The sequence below is a fragment of the Lepus europaeus genome, chromosome 5, assembly GCF_033115175.1.
Source record: "Lepus europaeus isolate LE1 chromosome 5, mLepTim1.pri, whole genome shotgun sequence".
Classification (NCBI taxonomy): Eukaryota; Metazoa; Chordata; class Mammalia; order Lagomorpha; family Leporidae; genus Lepus; species Lepus europaeus.
In genome coordinates this window covers 5,299,282-5,314,030 of record NC_084831.1, presented here as the reverse complement: position 1 = coordinate 5,314,030, position 14,749 = coordinate 5,299,282, and the positions used below count along the sequence as shown (strand labels likewise).

Genomic DNA, 14,749 nt, shown 5'->3' with positions numbered 1-14,749 from the left:
TTTGTATTTTTTGTCTATTTTTTTAATCAGTGTTGGTTTCAGAGGTCACTTTTTCAGTTCTTTCATGGTGCCTGTAGGTTGGAATCCAGTATTTCAAAGGTCTACCAACAAGTCGTAACCAAAGAGTGCTGTCAAAAACAACTACCCAAAACAATACAAAACAAAACAAAAAACAAAAAACAGTGACTGTGGATTCTCTACCACTTCAACCTTACTTCCCAACACAGAGGCCACAACTTGTGGACAGATGACCGTAATAACAGCACATTAGTGTTTGTCAGGCAGCAGTTACTATACAGCATAAGCTGTCCCAGTGTCCTATTTATTAGACAGCTGTTTTAGAACATTGATAATTTGAAATACAATGTATTCCTTGAAAAAAATGACAACTCAGTTATTCTATTATATATAAGTTATGTACATAATCTTTTGTTCAGTTGAACATTTAGTAAAAATGCCTTAAAGTTTATGCCATTTTCGCTGTTAATTAAAAATATTTTCAAGTGTTCTGTTTACTTTTTTTGAAATAATAGAATGTTAAAAACATTTTTTTCAGGGTTAAAGTAAGTGGTGAATGTATTGTCAATTTAAGTTAAATATATGTATCCTCTGTATAGGTTGGTAGGACATGATAGGTAGACTGAAGGTTCCTTAACGTGAGAGAGGACAGAAAACTGCAGCAGGCACTGGAGGTCGTGGCAGAATACTGGGGGTGTTCCTGCTGAACTCAGAAGCAATAGAGGATTCCCCTGCTCATTAACATGTCTAGAAACAGTATGTGAGGTTTGGGAAGAATAAGGGAACCTTTGTTAAACTGAGTCAAATAAATCTGCAAGCTTCCTGGATATCAGATGGATTTATCCATCTCTGTCTGTCTGTCTGTCTGTCTAGTTATCTATCTGTCTATCTAGTTATCTATCTAGTTATCTAGATCATTTCCACATTTGAGGAACAAATAAAAACTATATTGAAACAAGGCCTCTTAAAGCATCCCTTCTCTCCCCCCACCTCTTTTTTTTTTTTTTAAAGATTTTATTACTTTATTTATTTGGCAGACAGAGTTACAGAGAGGTAGAAAAAGAGAGGGAGATCTTGCATCTTCTGGTTCACTCCTCAAATGGCCAGAGCTGAGTCAATCTGCAACCAGGAGCCAGGAGTTTGTTCTAGGTCTCCCACATGGGTTCAGGGTCTCATGGACTTGGGCCATCCTCCACTGCTTTTACAGGCTGCTGGATCAGAAGTGGAGCAGCTGGGACTTGAACTGGCACCTATATGGGATGCTGGCACACCAGCCCCAAAGTGTCCCTTGTCTTGATGTGGAGTCAAATGTATTTAAAAGAGTATTTTTTTCTGGGGCCCTCACTGTGGCGCAGCGGGTTAAAGCCCTGGCCCAAAATGCCAGCACCCCATATGGGCACCAGTTCTAGTCCTGGCTGCTCTACTTCCTGTCAAGCTCTCTGCTATGGCCTGGGATAGCAGTAGAAGATGGCCCAAGTCTTTGGGCCCCTGCACCCGTGTGGGAGATCCAGAAGAAGCTACTGGCTCCTGGCTTCGGGTTGATGCAGCTCCAGCCATTGAGGCCATCTGGGGAGTGAACCAGTGGATGGAACACTTCTCTCTGTCTCTACCTCTCTCTGTTACTCTTTCAAATAAATAAAATCTTTTTAAAAAAGTATTTTTCTGCAAGTCATTTTCTCTAGAATTGCTTGAATGTTAAGTTTTCATTGCTATTTTTGCTATACAATTTCTTGTTAGTGATTAAAACATTGTGGACATCTTGCTGTTTCTTACAGTCAACTTTCTTTAAAATAAACCTAAGTAATTTCCATGTTATACCCTCTTACTTTACACTTTGACAGACATAAATTGTACACTCTCTAAAAATTGACTTTCCAGTCAGTCTTTTTTTGTGAAGATTTATTTTATTGATTTGAAAGAGTTAGAGAGAGAGGTAGAGACAGAGAGGTCTCCCCTCCACTCGTTCACTCTCCAAATGGCTGCAGTGGTCTGAGCTGAGCTGATCTGAAGCCAGTAGCTTCTTCCAGTTTTCCTATGTGGGTGCAGGGGCCCAAGGACTTGGGCTATCTTCTACTGCCTTCCCAGGCACATCAGCAGGGAGCTGGATCAGAAATGGAGCAGCGCCCATGTTGGCGTTGTAGGCTGAGACTTTAACCCACTGCACCACAGCGCTGGCCCCTCCAGTCAGTTTTTATAAATAAATTTTTTTTTGTTTAATAATGATGAATCCATTTGTATATGATACATCCATTGCACCTGCTAAGGTCCCTTTTAATTTATTCAAAAGTGCTAGTCCTTCACCTGTCCACTGGGGACTAATAGGATAGAAGAGAGAGGTCTAGGACCTGGGAACTGTGCAGATGTATGTGGGGAGCACAGGACATCTAGGAAGACGCTGGCCATCAGCTGCAGCTAGAAACACTAGAGTAGCAGGGTACCAACTGTGTGTGCACATCCCCGCAGGCTGGCAGGCAGGTGATGACGGGGTAGGAAATGGGGTGGCAGGAATGAGGTCTGGGTTGGAAGTCAGCATCAGTGAACTGGTGTCTTGGGTTGAAGAGGACAAGTTGCCTCTCCTGGCCCAGGTGTCGGAGACCCTGAAGTACTACTGATCAGAGGACCAAGGTACACCCAATGTATAGCAAGGCTTAGTTAATGGCAGCAGAGGTCCATTTGCCGAATTGAGATTTACAGTTTGAAGTGGCAGAGCGGCTTACTTGATTGCTAAACCACTCAGTTTCAGGACTCTTCGCAGGTCTCTGAGGAGGAGCAGGACAGATCCGGGTTCCAAGGTTGAGTTTGGAGCTGGATGATCATGGCTTTCACTGGGGACTAGAGCGCCGTGAGTGCAGGAAGCCAGGCAGCTCGCCTTCTGCCCTCTGCCCTCATGGGTCTCTCTGCTCTCCAAAGGCTGTGAGAACCTACAGTTTTACAATTTTTATGTTTTCAATTGGGATTTTTATAACATAACTTAGAGTATGAGATTAGTACATAGGATTTTGATACACCTTTCACCAATTGTTAACACCTTGCCATTTCTGCTTTATCTTTACTAATTTTATTTTGTTGTATCTACTTTAATCCTTTTTTTTTTTAACTATATTACAGATTTTTTTTATCACCTCTGTTTTTGCCTTCTGTGTGTTGGCCATCTTTGCTTTGTTATTCTTTCCTGAACCAGTTAGGAATGAATTGCAGACCATGGTATGATTATGCAAATGAGGAAAGGTAACTGTGTCCAGCAGAGGCCCCTAGGGTTTCTCCAGCAGTGGCCTCTGTGGTAGTTTTCCCAGTGACCATGGGTTGCAGTTTGTTATCGTGGCATATCCTTCACCTTTCTTCATTTTCATGATGTGTCTCTTTTTTGGCTTTTAATGATAATTGACCTTTTTGAAGAACTGAAGCCAGTTTTGTTGAATGTTCTTTCTTCAGTGTTCCCTCATGATTAGATTTAGGCTATGTCATTTTTGGCAAGGAATACAAAGGGATTTCATAGTGTTAAGTGGAATTAATACATTAGTTTATCTTGGTTTAAAAAATCCTGAAGGGGCCAGCACTGTGGCGTAGGAAGCCAGCCTTCGTCTTTGCGCCAGCATCCCATGTGGGCACTGGTTCGAGTCCCAGCTGCTCCTCTTCTGCTTCAGCTCCCTGGGATGCACCTGGAAGAGCAGTGGAATACGGCCCATGTGCTTAGGCCCCTGTGCCCATGTGGGAGACCAGGAAGAAGCACCTGGCTCTTGGCTTTGGATCAGTCCAGCTCCAGACGCTGAGGCCATTTGGGGGAGTGAACCAGCAGATGAAAGATATTTCTGTCTCTCCCTCTCTAGCTCTTCCTCTCAAATAAATAATATATAAATAAAAATACTCTAAAACCTGAGGTATATGCTGTATTAAAAAAAGTACTGAAACCCTGCATAATTTTTTTTATAATATGCTTTTCCATATACTTTTTGAAGACCCTCTGTATACATGGGGTATACAAAGATTTACTTATTTGAGAGGCAGAGTTACAGACAGAGAAAGGGAGGGAGGGAGGGAGGGAGATCCGACATCTGCTGGTTCACTCCCCCAAATGGCTGCAGCAGCCAGAGCTGTGCCAATATGAAGCCAGGAGCTTCTCTAGGTCTCCCACATGGGTGCAGGACCCAAGCACTTGGCCATCCTCACTGCCTTCCCACACACATCGGCGGGGAGCTGGACCAGAAGTGGAGTTGCCAGGACTCAAGCCAGCACCATAATGGATGCTGGCACCACAAGGGGAGCTTAACCTACTACACCATAGCATTAGGCCGAGAGAGAGAGAGAGACAGAGAGAGAGAGAGGGGTGTTCCATCTGCTGGTTCACTCCCCAAATGGCTGCAATGGCCCAAGCTGAGCCAATCTGACGCCAGGAGCCAGAATCTTCTTCTGAGTCTCCCACACAGGTGCAAGAGCTCAAAGACTCGGGCCATCCTCTGCTGCTTTCCCAGGCCATAGCAGAGAGCTGGATTGGAAGTGGAGCAGCCTGTACTTGAACTGGTACCCATATGGGATGCTGGCACTGCAGGTGCCGGCTTTACCCCCTACACCACAGCACCGACTCCTCCCTCCCCTTCATGTAGTCAGGTAGTGTTTATAGCCTAGTTAGACAGGTGGTGTTACCCAGACAGGTGCAATGAGAAGAAGGCAGAATGGTCCTGGGTTGCTGAGTTGCTCCCGGCAAGGAGGTGTCTTCACAAAGGAGCTGATTGGAATGTGGTAGGGCAGGTGAATTCTAGGGAGAGAGTGATGGAGAGGAGGACAAGAGGGAGGCCCCTGGGGAGCTGCTGCAGAGGAGTGACAGGAGAGAGGAACAGCTACGGAGGTGGTTGGTGGAGGACAGTCGTGAGATGCCCAGGGCCACAGAGACCATGCAGAAGATGTTGAGATAGGCCAGCATCACTACAGGGCAAAGGCCGTTGGATTTTTGTCACATGCCCTTAGTGTTACTCGCAGCTTTGAGTGGGACCATAATTATTATTATTTTTTTAAAGATTTTATTTATTTATTTGACAGGTAGAGTTACAGACAGTGAGAGAGAGAGACAGAGAGAAAGGTCTTCCTTTTCCATTGGTTCACTCCTCAAATGACTGCCACGGCCGGAACTATGCCGATCCGAAGCCAGGAGCCAGGTGCCTCCTCCTGGTCTCCCATGCGGATGCAGGCGCCCAAGCACTTGGCCCATCCTCCACTGCCTTCCCAGGGCACAGCAGAGAGCTGGACTGGAAGAGGAGCAGCCGGACTAGAACCCGGTGCCCATATGGGATGCTGGCACTTCAGGTGGAGGATTACAAGTGAGCCATGGAGCCAGCCCCAGGACCATAATTATAATCCACGTTTCCTGACTTGCTGTTAATGATGACCATTTTTATACTGTGTTTTGCTGGGTCATGATGAATTTGTGAAATTCTGATTTTATGTTGATTTCTCTAAGTGAACATTTTCTAAGTGAAATTGATTGGGTTTTGTTGTGCTGTGTTTTGTTTTTCAGTGTACTGTTTTGAGAGGAAATTTTTTGCTGCTCATATTCATGTTATCTGGCTGCGAGGTTCTGATTCCGTTGGTTTTGTTTTTAGAAAGTGTTTTCTCTAGACTGTTCTGTAGTCACAGGAGTTCTGGGGCCACGCTGCCTTACATACACATAGGGGAAAATATTCCTCTCACACATTGGCACGTGACTTGTGTGGGTCAACAGGAAGATTTAGTTTTAAGCTTCTTTGGTGTTTCTTGTATTTTGTGGATGGCGTTCTCAGCAGGACAAGAACGCATGGAAGCGTGGTCCCAGGATGTAGGTTTTCGTATCACGAGCAGGAGTGTTGTGGAAATGGCGTTGATTCTGTCCACTGCATGAATCTGGAGGGGGCTTTAGTTTCTTGGTGCTCCATCACATTTCTGCAGAAGAGAGTCGGCACTGCCATTTCCTGCCCTATCTCGTCCTTCAAAATTTTGAGGAGATTTGTGGTCTTCCTTTTCTCTTCTAAATAGTGATTAATATTATGTAGAATCGTCTCTTACTTTGCAAATGGAAACCCAGCTACATAGCCAGAATGAGGACACCTGGTTTGCCTTATGGTAGTGGCAGAGGCTGGGGAGAGGGTGTGACACGTATTGCTCAGGGTTTTCCTAGACAGTGCCCTGGCCGTAGTGTGGGTGATGCGTGAGGACTTCACGGTGTTCAGGGCGATGAGCGTGGGATGGCCTTGCTTACGAGGCTTTAGGAATCTCTTCTGATTAAACTTTAATGAATTTGGCTTTTTTTTTTTTTGGACAGGCAGAGTGGATAGTGAGAGAGAAAGGTCTTCCTTTTTGCCGTTGGTTCACCCTCCAATGGCCGCTGCGACCTGCACATCACACTGATCCGAAGCCAGGAGCCAGGTGCTTCTCCTGGTCTCCCATGCGGGTGCAGGGCCCAAGCACTTGGGCCATCCTCCACTGCCTTCCCGGGCCATAGCAGAGAGCTGGCCTGGAAGAGCAACCAGGATAGAATCCGGCGCCCCGACCGGGACTAAAACCCGGTGTGCCGGCGCCACAAGGCGGAGGATTAGCCTGTTAAGCCATGGCGCCGGCCGAATTTGGCTTTGTGGGTAATATTCTGAGACTCTGACTTTTGTACCAGGAGTTTTCAGTTAAATGAGATTTTTGTGGGTGTCCAGATGTTTGTGAAGTTCTTTGAACTCTTAGTTTAACCCTTCCTGCCCGCTTGTTGTTAGAAGTATGCTCTTCAAGCTAGACCTGACTGCATATGGCGTTGCTTGAAGAAATTTAATTTATTATTTGGAGGACTTTTAAAGTTTCTAATATAAGAAAGATGAATCTTTTTTGCATAAACTACAGTATTCTTGAGCTCCTGTGCTCCTGGTACCAGACACCGTACACTCTGCACCCACACCCATGTGACAGTGCCAGGCACTCGGTGGCTTTACCCAGCTTGTTTGTTTTGTTTTTTTCCCAATTGATTAAAGTTTTTAAAGAGAAATTTGTGGAGTTTCTTCTCTTACAAAAGCTACTGCTGGTTTTAAATGTGCTACAGTATTTCTGTTATTCAGTCTTACGTATAGTTATTCCTGTGTGGCTTTTCATTCTGTTCTCTCTTGGAGATCTTGCTGTTTACTACTACATTTACTTTAAAAACAAACAAGTAACCAACAAGACAAAAGGTGCTGCTGCCTCCCAGAGCAGGGCACTTCCCGGTCCCGCCCCTCCGCGGCTTGCCAGCTTCCCGGTGTTGGCCGTCTCAGATCCCCTGCTCGGGCCCCACTTCCCTGCACACTAGCTTGGCGTGCAGAGAAGCTGCAGCGTGTTGGCTGCGCTTTATTTACGGAAACAGCAGGGTTGAGATTGATTGCGTCGTGGAGAGACGGTGTGTGGACGAGGGAGGGTCACAGCACATGCTCAGTCTGTCAGTGTGAGGGAAGTTTCTGCGCTCTGCGTGCAGGCTTAGGTCACAGCACAAGCTCAGTGAGAGCTCTGCGAGGTCTCTCAGACTGCATGGGCCTCCATTTTGAGTACTTAGAGTGGAAAAGGGCAGAGTTGGAGCAGTAAGTTAGAGGTTCGGGGATCCAGCTCGCCTCAGCCGAGCCTCTGCGGGCATGGATGACCCATTCAGCCCCTGCAGGTAGGCTGTCTGCCTCTGGCTTTGCCCACCAGTGATGGGTTTTGCTGCTCGTTCTCACTTCTGAAGATGTGTGTGAATCATTTCATCATTCATGATGCATGCTCCCTAGAGCCTTCAGTTCAGCCCTGGCTGGCCATGGAGGTGGTGGTTTAAAGCGTAAAATCGGAGCTAAGGACGGGGTCCCCCCAGAGAGGCATTAAGCAGATGTGCAGTGCGAGCCTCTGGGATCCCGCGCCCCTGTGCTCTTCCCCTGTCCCTCCCCTCTTCTCTCGTGCTGTAATTTTAACCTGAGTGGTGCTGGGTGCCTCCTGCGGAGCTTATTCCACCGGCAGGATCTGCAGAGCAAGCATGCAGGCCGCCTGTTACCCATGTTACCATGTGGCTGGTGGGAATGCCTGGGCATTGGATGTTTTAGGAAGGGTGGTAGGTGGGCAGCTATTGGTTGCTTAGAAGGTGGGTGGAACTTGTTTTGATTGAGAGCCTGTTTGCCAGAGCAAATTATAATTCTCATGATCTTTTTCTGAAGTCTGACATAGGTGAGGATCAGTTGTGGGTTATGCTTACAACAATGTCACCTAAAATGGATTTGTTTTTAAGGGGAAAGGTTTTGTCACTTCAGTTTCTGCTGTGTCCATTGCTTCAAAAGAAGACAAACCTTTCTTTTTGGAACTTATAAAAATTGCTGGGCAATTAAAAAAAAAAAACAATGCACTTACATTTGTGTTAGAGATTGAGGGTCTTAGTATTTTGTTTGTTTCTTAAATGTTTGTTTTAGAGCAGGATAACATTTGTTGTAAATATGTATTTCATTGTGTGACTTGTGAGTTTTGTAGGAAGGAAGTGAAGAGAGGGGTAAGGCCATGTCTTGTGCCCACGGCTGCAGTGGCCACACACTTAGTCCATCTGTGTGGGCAAGTTGTGCTTTTCACGTGTGCAGACCGATGGCCCTCAAACTTGGGGAGCCAATCAGAAAGAACGAATTTAGGACAAGTTAATTCTACTCAGTCATACATTAGGTGAAGTTTCTGAATTACGATAGTTGTTCCTTGCTGTTGAAAGGACACTGGGGTTTTGCACATTTCTGAGGGATAGATTCTGAAGGCTTTGATATGGAAAACCCCTGTAGGAGACAGAAGGACATACCGTGTATTGGCAGAGAGAGGGATTCTCGGTGTGCGCTCCTGGTGCTCTGGTGTGGGTGTGGAGTTCGGTGTGACGTCATCTGCTGGGGACGCTTTTGGGGAAGTGTCTTTGGGCAGGCTCATGTTGACAAACACATTATGGAAAACGCGTAAATATATGAGCAAAATTGTTACTAGAGGATTATTACTCCATGCTCAATTGTGGGATTGCAACTAAGGAGATGAATTCAGAGGGGTGATTTTCAGGTGATTTTCTTACTGCTGCTTTGTGACTGTGGCGTTCCTGTGGCCATGTTTGTGTGGACACTGCAGCTGGGAGCGTGGGCAGGTGTCTGCTCCTCCCGCACCACCTCGTGTCGTTTCTGGGGTGGGTCTTATTTCCCACTTTGGCTCGGCCTTTATGCTTCTCTTTTTAAATAAAATCATCCTCCCACTAGACTAGAGGAACAGGACACAACACTGTGGTCCTGCACGCATGGGGTCCCCGCAGGACTGGCCACTCTGTGGCGAGCGGAAAGCATGCTGTTTGTGTCAGCAGGTTGCTGCTTTTTCTCTTCCAGTATCTTTGCCTCCCCTTAAACTTTGTTTACGTTTGACAAGTAAAATGTGGACACAGAGCCGAAGCTGTCTTCATAGCTGGATCAGGTTCTTCCTCCTGCTTGGGTGTCCTGGCTGGGCCCAGAACAATCTGCGTCTGTCAGTGGTAAGGACTTGCAGTCGCTGTGATCTGTGGGGACTCTATTGTTAAGGGTCGCTTTTTTCTGTTTTTCAAATCCAGTAAAATAGGTCATGAGAGCTATTTCTTGTTGCTATTTAGTCTATATTTTCCCATCTTGGGAAAATATTTTTGGAACATTATTTGCTGACCGACCACCTCCTGCTTTAGGGCTTCTGTGCTTGCCTGTAGACATGCAGGAACAGCACCCAGGAAGTAACTCTTGGTTGGTGAACATGCAGGTTAGTTTCATTTTGGCTCTTGTTGCCTTGCTGTTATACTTCAGAGTAGCAGGAAGTAGTGGAGAATATGGAAAGTATGTGCTTCAAAAAGGATGTAAAATTCCACAAACTTCTTACGCTTCTTAGCTTTCTGTTCTGTTGCAGCAGGACCTGGAGTCTGCGTCTGAAAGGCGGGCCTCGCGTCCCGGTGCTCCTGTGCCGCAGAGCTTCGGCAGTCTGTCTGTGGTGGAGAGCTGGGCTGTGCTTCGTTGTGTTCAGTTAATGCCTCATCCTTAGCCACCTCACAGCATAGCTCTGCTTGTTATCACTTCCCTAATTTGTGCCAAGTGATGCACGTAAAACCTGGTGTTGCCTTGTCTCTGGTTCTCCCGTTCTCTGTTCCTGACCTTTTTTCCTTTTCCATTTTCCTCTTTGGTCACTGGCCCACACTGTCCAGCAGAGAGGCATTCATTCTAACACCGTGTAACAGATGCCAACAGGACGATAGGAGACTCTGGCTACCGCTGGCGTATTTGTGTATCCCCAGATTCTCTGAATAAGCACAGAGGGAGCACTTAGAACTGCCTGTGAGGGAGGTGGTCTTCTGTGTTGTGTGCTCCGTGATACCCGAGTCTAAAGTAAAGCAGTTAATTCGACCAGGGTAATCAGAGATGACGTCTATCAAAGTTCTTTGCATTGCACTTTCTTTGGGATTCTGTGATTATTTTCCTTGTTGGACTTCACACTTTTGGGGCAGGGATTGTGTCTTTTCTTGCAGTCTCAGTTTTCAGTGAAATACCTGGCGGATTGGTCTTGGGCAGATAAACGGACAACATCTAGGCTAAGAGAAATGGCCAGATTTGAAGCCAGATCGTGTGGTTCAAATTGTACCTGATAAATGACACTGGGCAAGTTCCTTCCTTTCTCTGAACATCTGTCTTCTCATGGGTCATATGGAAATAAATATTTCTTTTTTTTTTTTTTTTTTTTTTTTGACAGGCAGAGTGGACAGTGAGAGAGAGAGAGACAGAGAAAGGTCTTCCTTTTTCTGTTGGTTCACCCCTTAATGGCCACCACGGTTGGGGCGCTGTGGCCGGCGCATCGCGCTGATCCGAAGCCAGGAGCCAGGTGCTTCTCCTGGTCTCCCATGTGGGTGCAGGGCCCAAGCACTTGGGCCATCCTCCACTGCATTCCCAGGCCACAGCAGAGAGCTGGACTGGAAGAGAAGCAACCGGGACTAGAACCTGGGGTGCCGGTGCTGCAGGTAGAGGATTAGCCTAGTGAGCCGCGGCGCTGGCCGGAAATAAATATTTCTTAGTTATTGTGAAGATTAGTGAAAACAGTGTGAAAGTGCTCGACACATAATTGTTTCATATATAATTGCTATTAAATCAAAGGCCAAGTCTATCTCAACAGCCTCTCTATATTTTTATGGCCAGCCTATTCAACTAAGACAATGTTAGAAATTATTTTTTTTAAGAATTATGGTAATTGTGGGTTGGTGTTATGGTACAGTGGGTTCAGCCACCACTTTGGATGCCCACATCCCATATTTAAATGACAGTCTGGTAACGACTCCTCCATTTCCAATCCACTTCCGGCTGCCACCATCCTGGGAGGCAGATGGTGGCTCACGTGCCTGGGCCCCTCCCATCCAGATGGACAACCCAGTTGGTGTACCTGGTTCTTGGTTTCAGCCTGGCCCAACCTTGACTGTTCTGGGCATATGGGGAGTGAAGCAGCACATGGAAGATGTCTGTCCAGCTCGCTCTCTTTCTCAGCTGCTCTGCCTTTCAAGTAGATGAAAATAAATATTTGAAAAATTTAGTGATCAGTGTGTTTAGCGGCTATTTACTAAGTTGTTTTCTCTTACTCTTTTTAGTGTTTATGTTTCTCTTTACACATCTATTTTTTTTTAAAGATTTATTTATTTATTTGAAAGTCAGAGTTACACAGAGAGAGGAGAGGCAGAGAGAGGTCTTCCATCTGCGGGTTCACTCCCCAATTGGCCGCAACGGCCTGAGCTGTGCCGATCCGAAGCCAGGAGCCAGGAGCTTCTTCTGGGTCTCACACAAGGGCGCTGAGGCCCAAGGACTCGGGCCATCTTCACTGCTTTCCCAGGCCACAGCAGAGAGCTGGATCAGAAGTGGAGCAGCTGGGTCTCAAATCGGTGCCCATATGGGATGCCGGCACTGCAGGCCAGGGTGTTAACCCACTGCACCACAGCACCGGCTCCTACACATCTATTTTTAAAGATTTATTTATTTGAGAGGCAGAGTTACAGAGAGAGAGAGAAAGACAGAGATCTTCCATCTCCTGGTTCACTCCCTAAATGGCTGCATCAGCCAGGGCTGGGCCAGACTGAAAACAAGAGCCAGGTACTCCATCTAGGTCACCCATGTGGGTGACGGGGTCCCACACACCTGGGCCATCTTCTGCTGCTTTCCTAGGTGCATTAGCAGGGAGCTGGACTGGAAGTGGAGCAGCCAGGACTCCACTAGCGCTCCTATGGGATGCTGATGTCACAGGCGTCAGCTTGCTGTCCACAACACAGGCTTCCTCTTTACACATCTTGGAAAAAATGTTCTTAGAAGAAGCTCTGCTTCCATGTCTAATGTTTGGTGTATTCATCAGTAACAGTTTTTTCTTGCTGCTTTCTCCAGTATGATTGCAGAAGTAAGAGTGTGTGTTAAAATGCCTGTTTGCCTTCCTTCCGCACTCATACCACCATCGTGAAGAGGAGTAAGGCCACAGTCCTGTTTTTTATGGGGTTTCCCAGAGACTTTGGGTAGGAACAGAGGGACCTGTAGACACTCTTACTTGGTCCAAAAGTGCCTCTTCTGGGGCTGTGCTGTTCTGGTGCATTAGAGAGAGAGCTTGCTTTCTCTGTGCAGAAAACCAGCAACACCTTTGGTTAAGCTTCAAAAACTTGTGCTTTGTAGGTTGTTTTCAGTTGTGGTGGAATTTTAACCATGTGTTTTCTGAAGCCTCACATATGTGAGCCTGCAGCGTAGGCTGTCTGTGGCCCTAAAGCAACCACAGCAAAGCCCACCAGTGAGCCAGAGCTGGGTTGGGGTTCTCTGCCCTTGCCAGATGAGTTGTCTGCTCCTGGATTCTAGTGGAGCAGTGAGACAGATACGAAGCTTACAGTGAGCCAGGTCCTTGTAACACTTTGAAGTCAGACTTTTCTCACCTGCTGTTAATTTTTTCCCATGTTTTGCTGACATTACTTCCACATTCTTGTATGTGAGGCCACATTTACTACATCTTACTGTCCTAATTCCTTGTTCTGGACTTTAGATTATGTTTGGAGGAGCTTGTGAGCCAGCTGCCCTGTGGCCTGGAATCCTCTGTGACCCTGGAAGAGCCCACTGCTTCTTCAGGCCCTGGCCACCAGGCTGCTAGACTGGGTCAGATGGCCTCTCCGGATTCTCTCATCAGGGAAAATTTAGGATTTCATGATTCCAGAAATAGGCCAGTCCCCTTGTTAACCTTTGTGTTTGTGTATGAGTTTGGAACATTAAGTCTTTTAGTCATTGGCTGATTTCTATTTGTTATGTTTTAAAAATTATTTATTTGAAAGGCAGAGTTACAGAGAGAGAGAGAGAGAGAGAGAGAGAGGGAGAGGTCTTCCATCCTCTGGTTTACTCCCCAAATGTTCACAATAGCTGGAGTTGGGCTGGTCTGAAGCCAAGAGCCAGGAGCTTCTTCCAGCTCTCCTGCTTGTGTGGAGCCCAAACACTTGGACCATCTTCCACTGCTTTCCCAGGCGCATTAGCACGGAGATGTATCAGAAGTGGAACAGCTGGGACTCAAACCAGTGCCAGTATGGGATGCTGGCCTTTAGGCGGCAGCTCTACCTGCTACAGCGCAGCACTAGCCCCTTGATTTTTGTATTTTGAATGAATACTGGATTTGATTGCTGGTGGGCAGTTTATCAGTGCTGTTTTCTGATTAATTCTGCTTGCAGTGCTGGCCCTCTGTTTCAAGTGACTTGTAGCTAAATTTTGAACTGAAGCTCCTCTTAATTATAATTGAGTTAGTCATTTATTCATTCAAGATCTATTCACTGAGAGTCAGTGTTCTGTGATAAAGTGGTAAGCTGGAAACAGACTTGGTTCCTCCCCAATGGGAGGTTTTGGTCAGAAGGCAAGATAGTCTTTGAAAAACACACAGAGTAAATATGAAATCATGACTGCTTTGGGCTGAAGGAGGGGTCCGCGGTGCTTTGAGAACTTTCACAGGAGAGGGCTTGGCTCCTGTTTTCACTCAATGCTGGCATGTAGAGTAATGACCTCTGTGCACGGCCACTGTGTCTGGTTCTTTCTCTATATCATCTTTTGTTTTCATAGCAACCTTGAAAAATAGCCATTGTGAGTGGTTGCTCATTTTAAAGATGAAGCAGCTGATGGCTCAGAGATTGACTTGTATCCTTAAGTACAAAGCTCCGTGATTTGACTGAGGGAACTTTTCTGTCTTAAAATGAATGGCAATATATTATGAAATAGAATACAAAACTTGCATATCATTTTCAAAACACATGTCTGACTTCAACGGCATTTTGGGTTTGTTAAAGGCTGCTTTGGGAATTTGAGAAAATCGGTGTGTTATCCTGCTCTTGCCCCACTGTCCAGCTATGAAGACGTGAGCTGATACACGGCCTTGACGTTTTCTTAAGACTTGATGTATTTCATCCTAGACCCATAGACTTTCTGTGGTCACTTTCTAAATGTGCTAAGTAAGGATTCTGGAGTCTTCTGTTGATGTCTTGTCATTCCTCTGTTCAGCTTAATAGCCCATGTGTAAAATAAGAATCACTCCTGCCTGGTACTTCCGACCTGAAGGACAGGCAGTGGGAGGGACTATTACAGACAGCAGCCACGGAATGGTGTCTGTCCTTGCCTCTTGGGAGTAGCCTGCTGGCCGCATGACTGTGTGCCTTGTGGAGAGCACTTGGGTCCAGAGTATGGTGCAGAGTGAGGCCTGCTCCTCATGTCAGTCCTTGATTCTATCAGCTCGT

The 14,749-nt window shown here is 46.3% G+C and overlaps 1 protein-coding gene across 4 annotated transcripts in view; it reads left to right on the top strand.

Moving 5' to 3' along the window:
- RERE (arginine-glutamic acid dipeptide repeats) overlaps positions 1-14,749 on the top strand; it is a 464,477-nt gene that overhangs the window by 278,635 nt on the left and 171,093 nt on the right. The window contains exon 1 of one of the 4 annotated variants that reach the window (XM_062190378.1): positions 7,486-7,651. The exons of the other annotated variants lie outside the window; for them this stretch is intronic. Within the exon in view, the coding sequence (XP_062046362.1) occupies positions 7,626-7,651 (26 nt within the window). The 5' untranslated portion in view covers positions 7,486-7,625. Of the gene's footprint in view, positions 1-7,485; positions 7,652-14,749 lie in introns of those variants that run through there. 4 annotated transcript variants of the gene reach the window in all.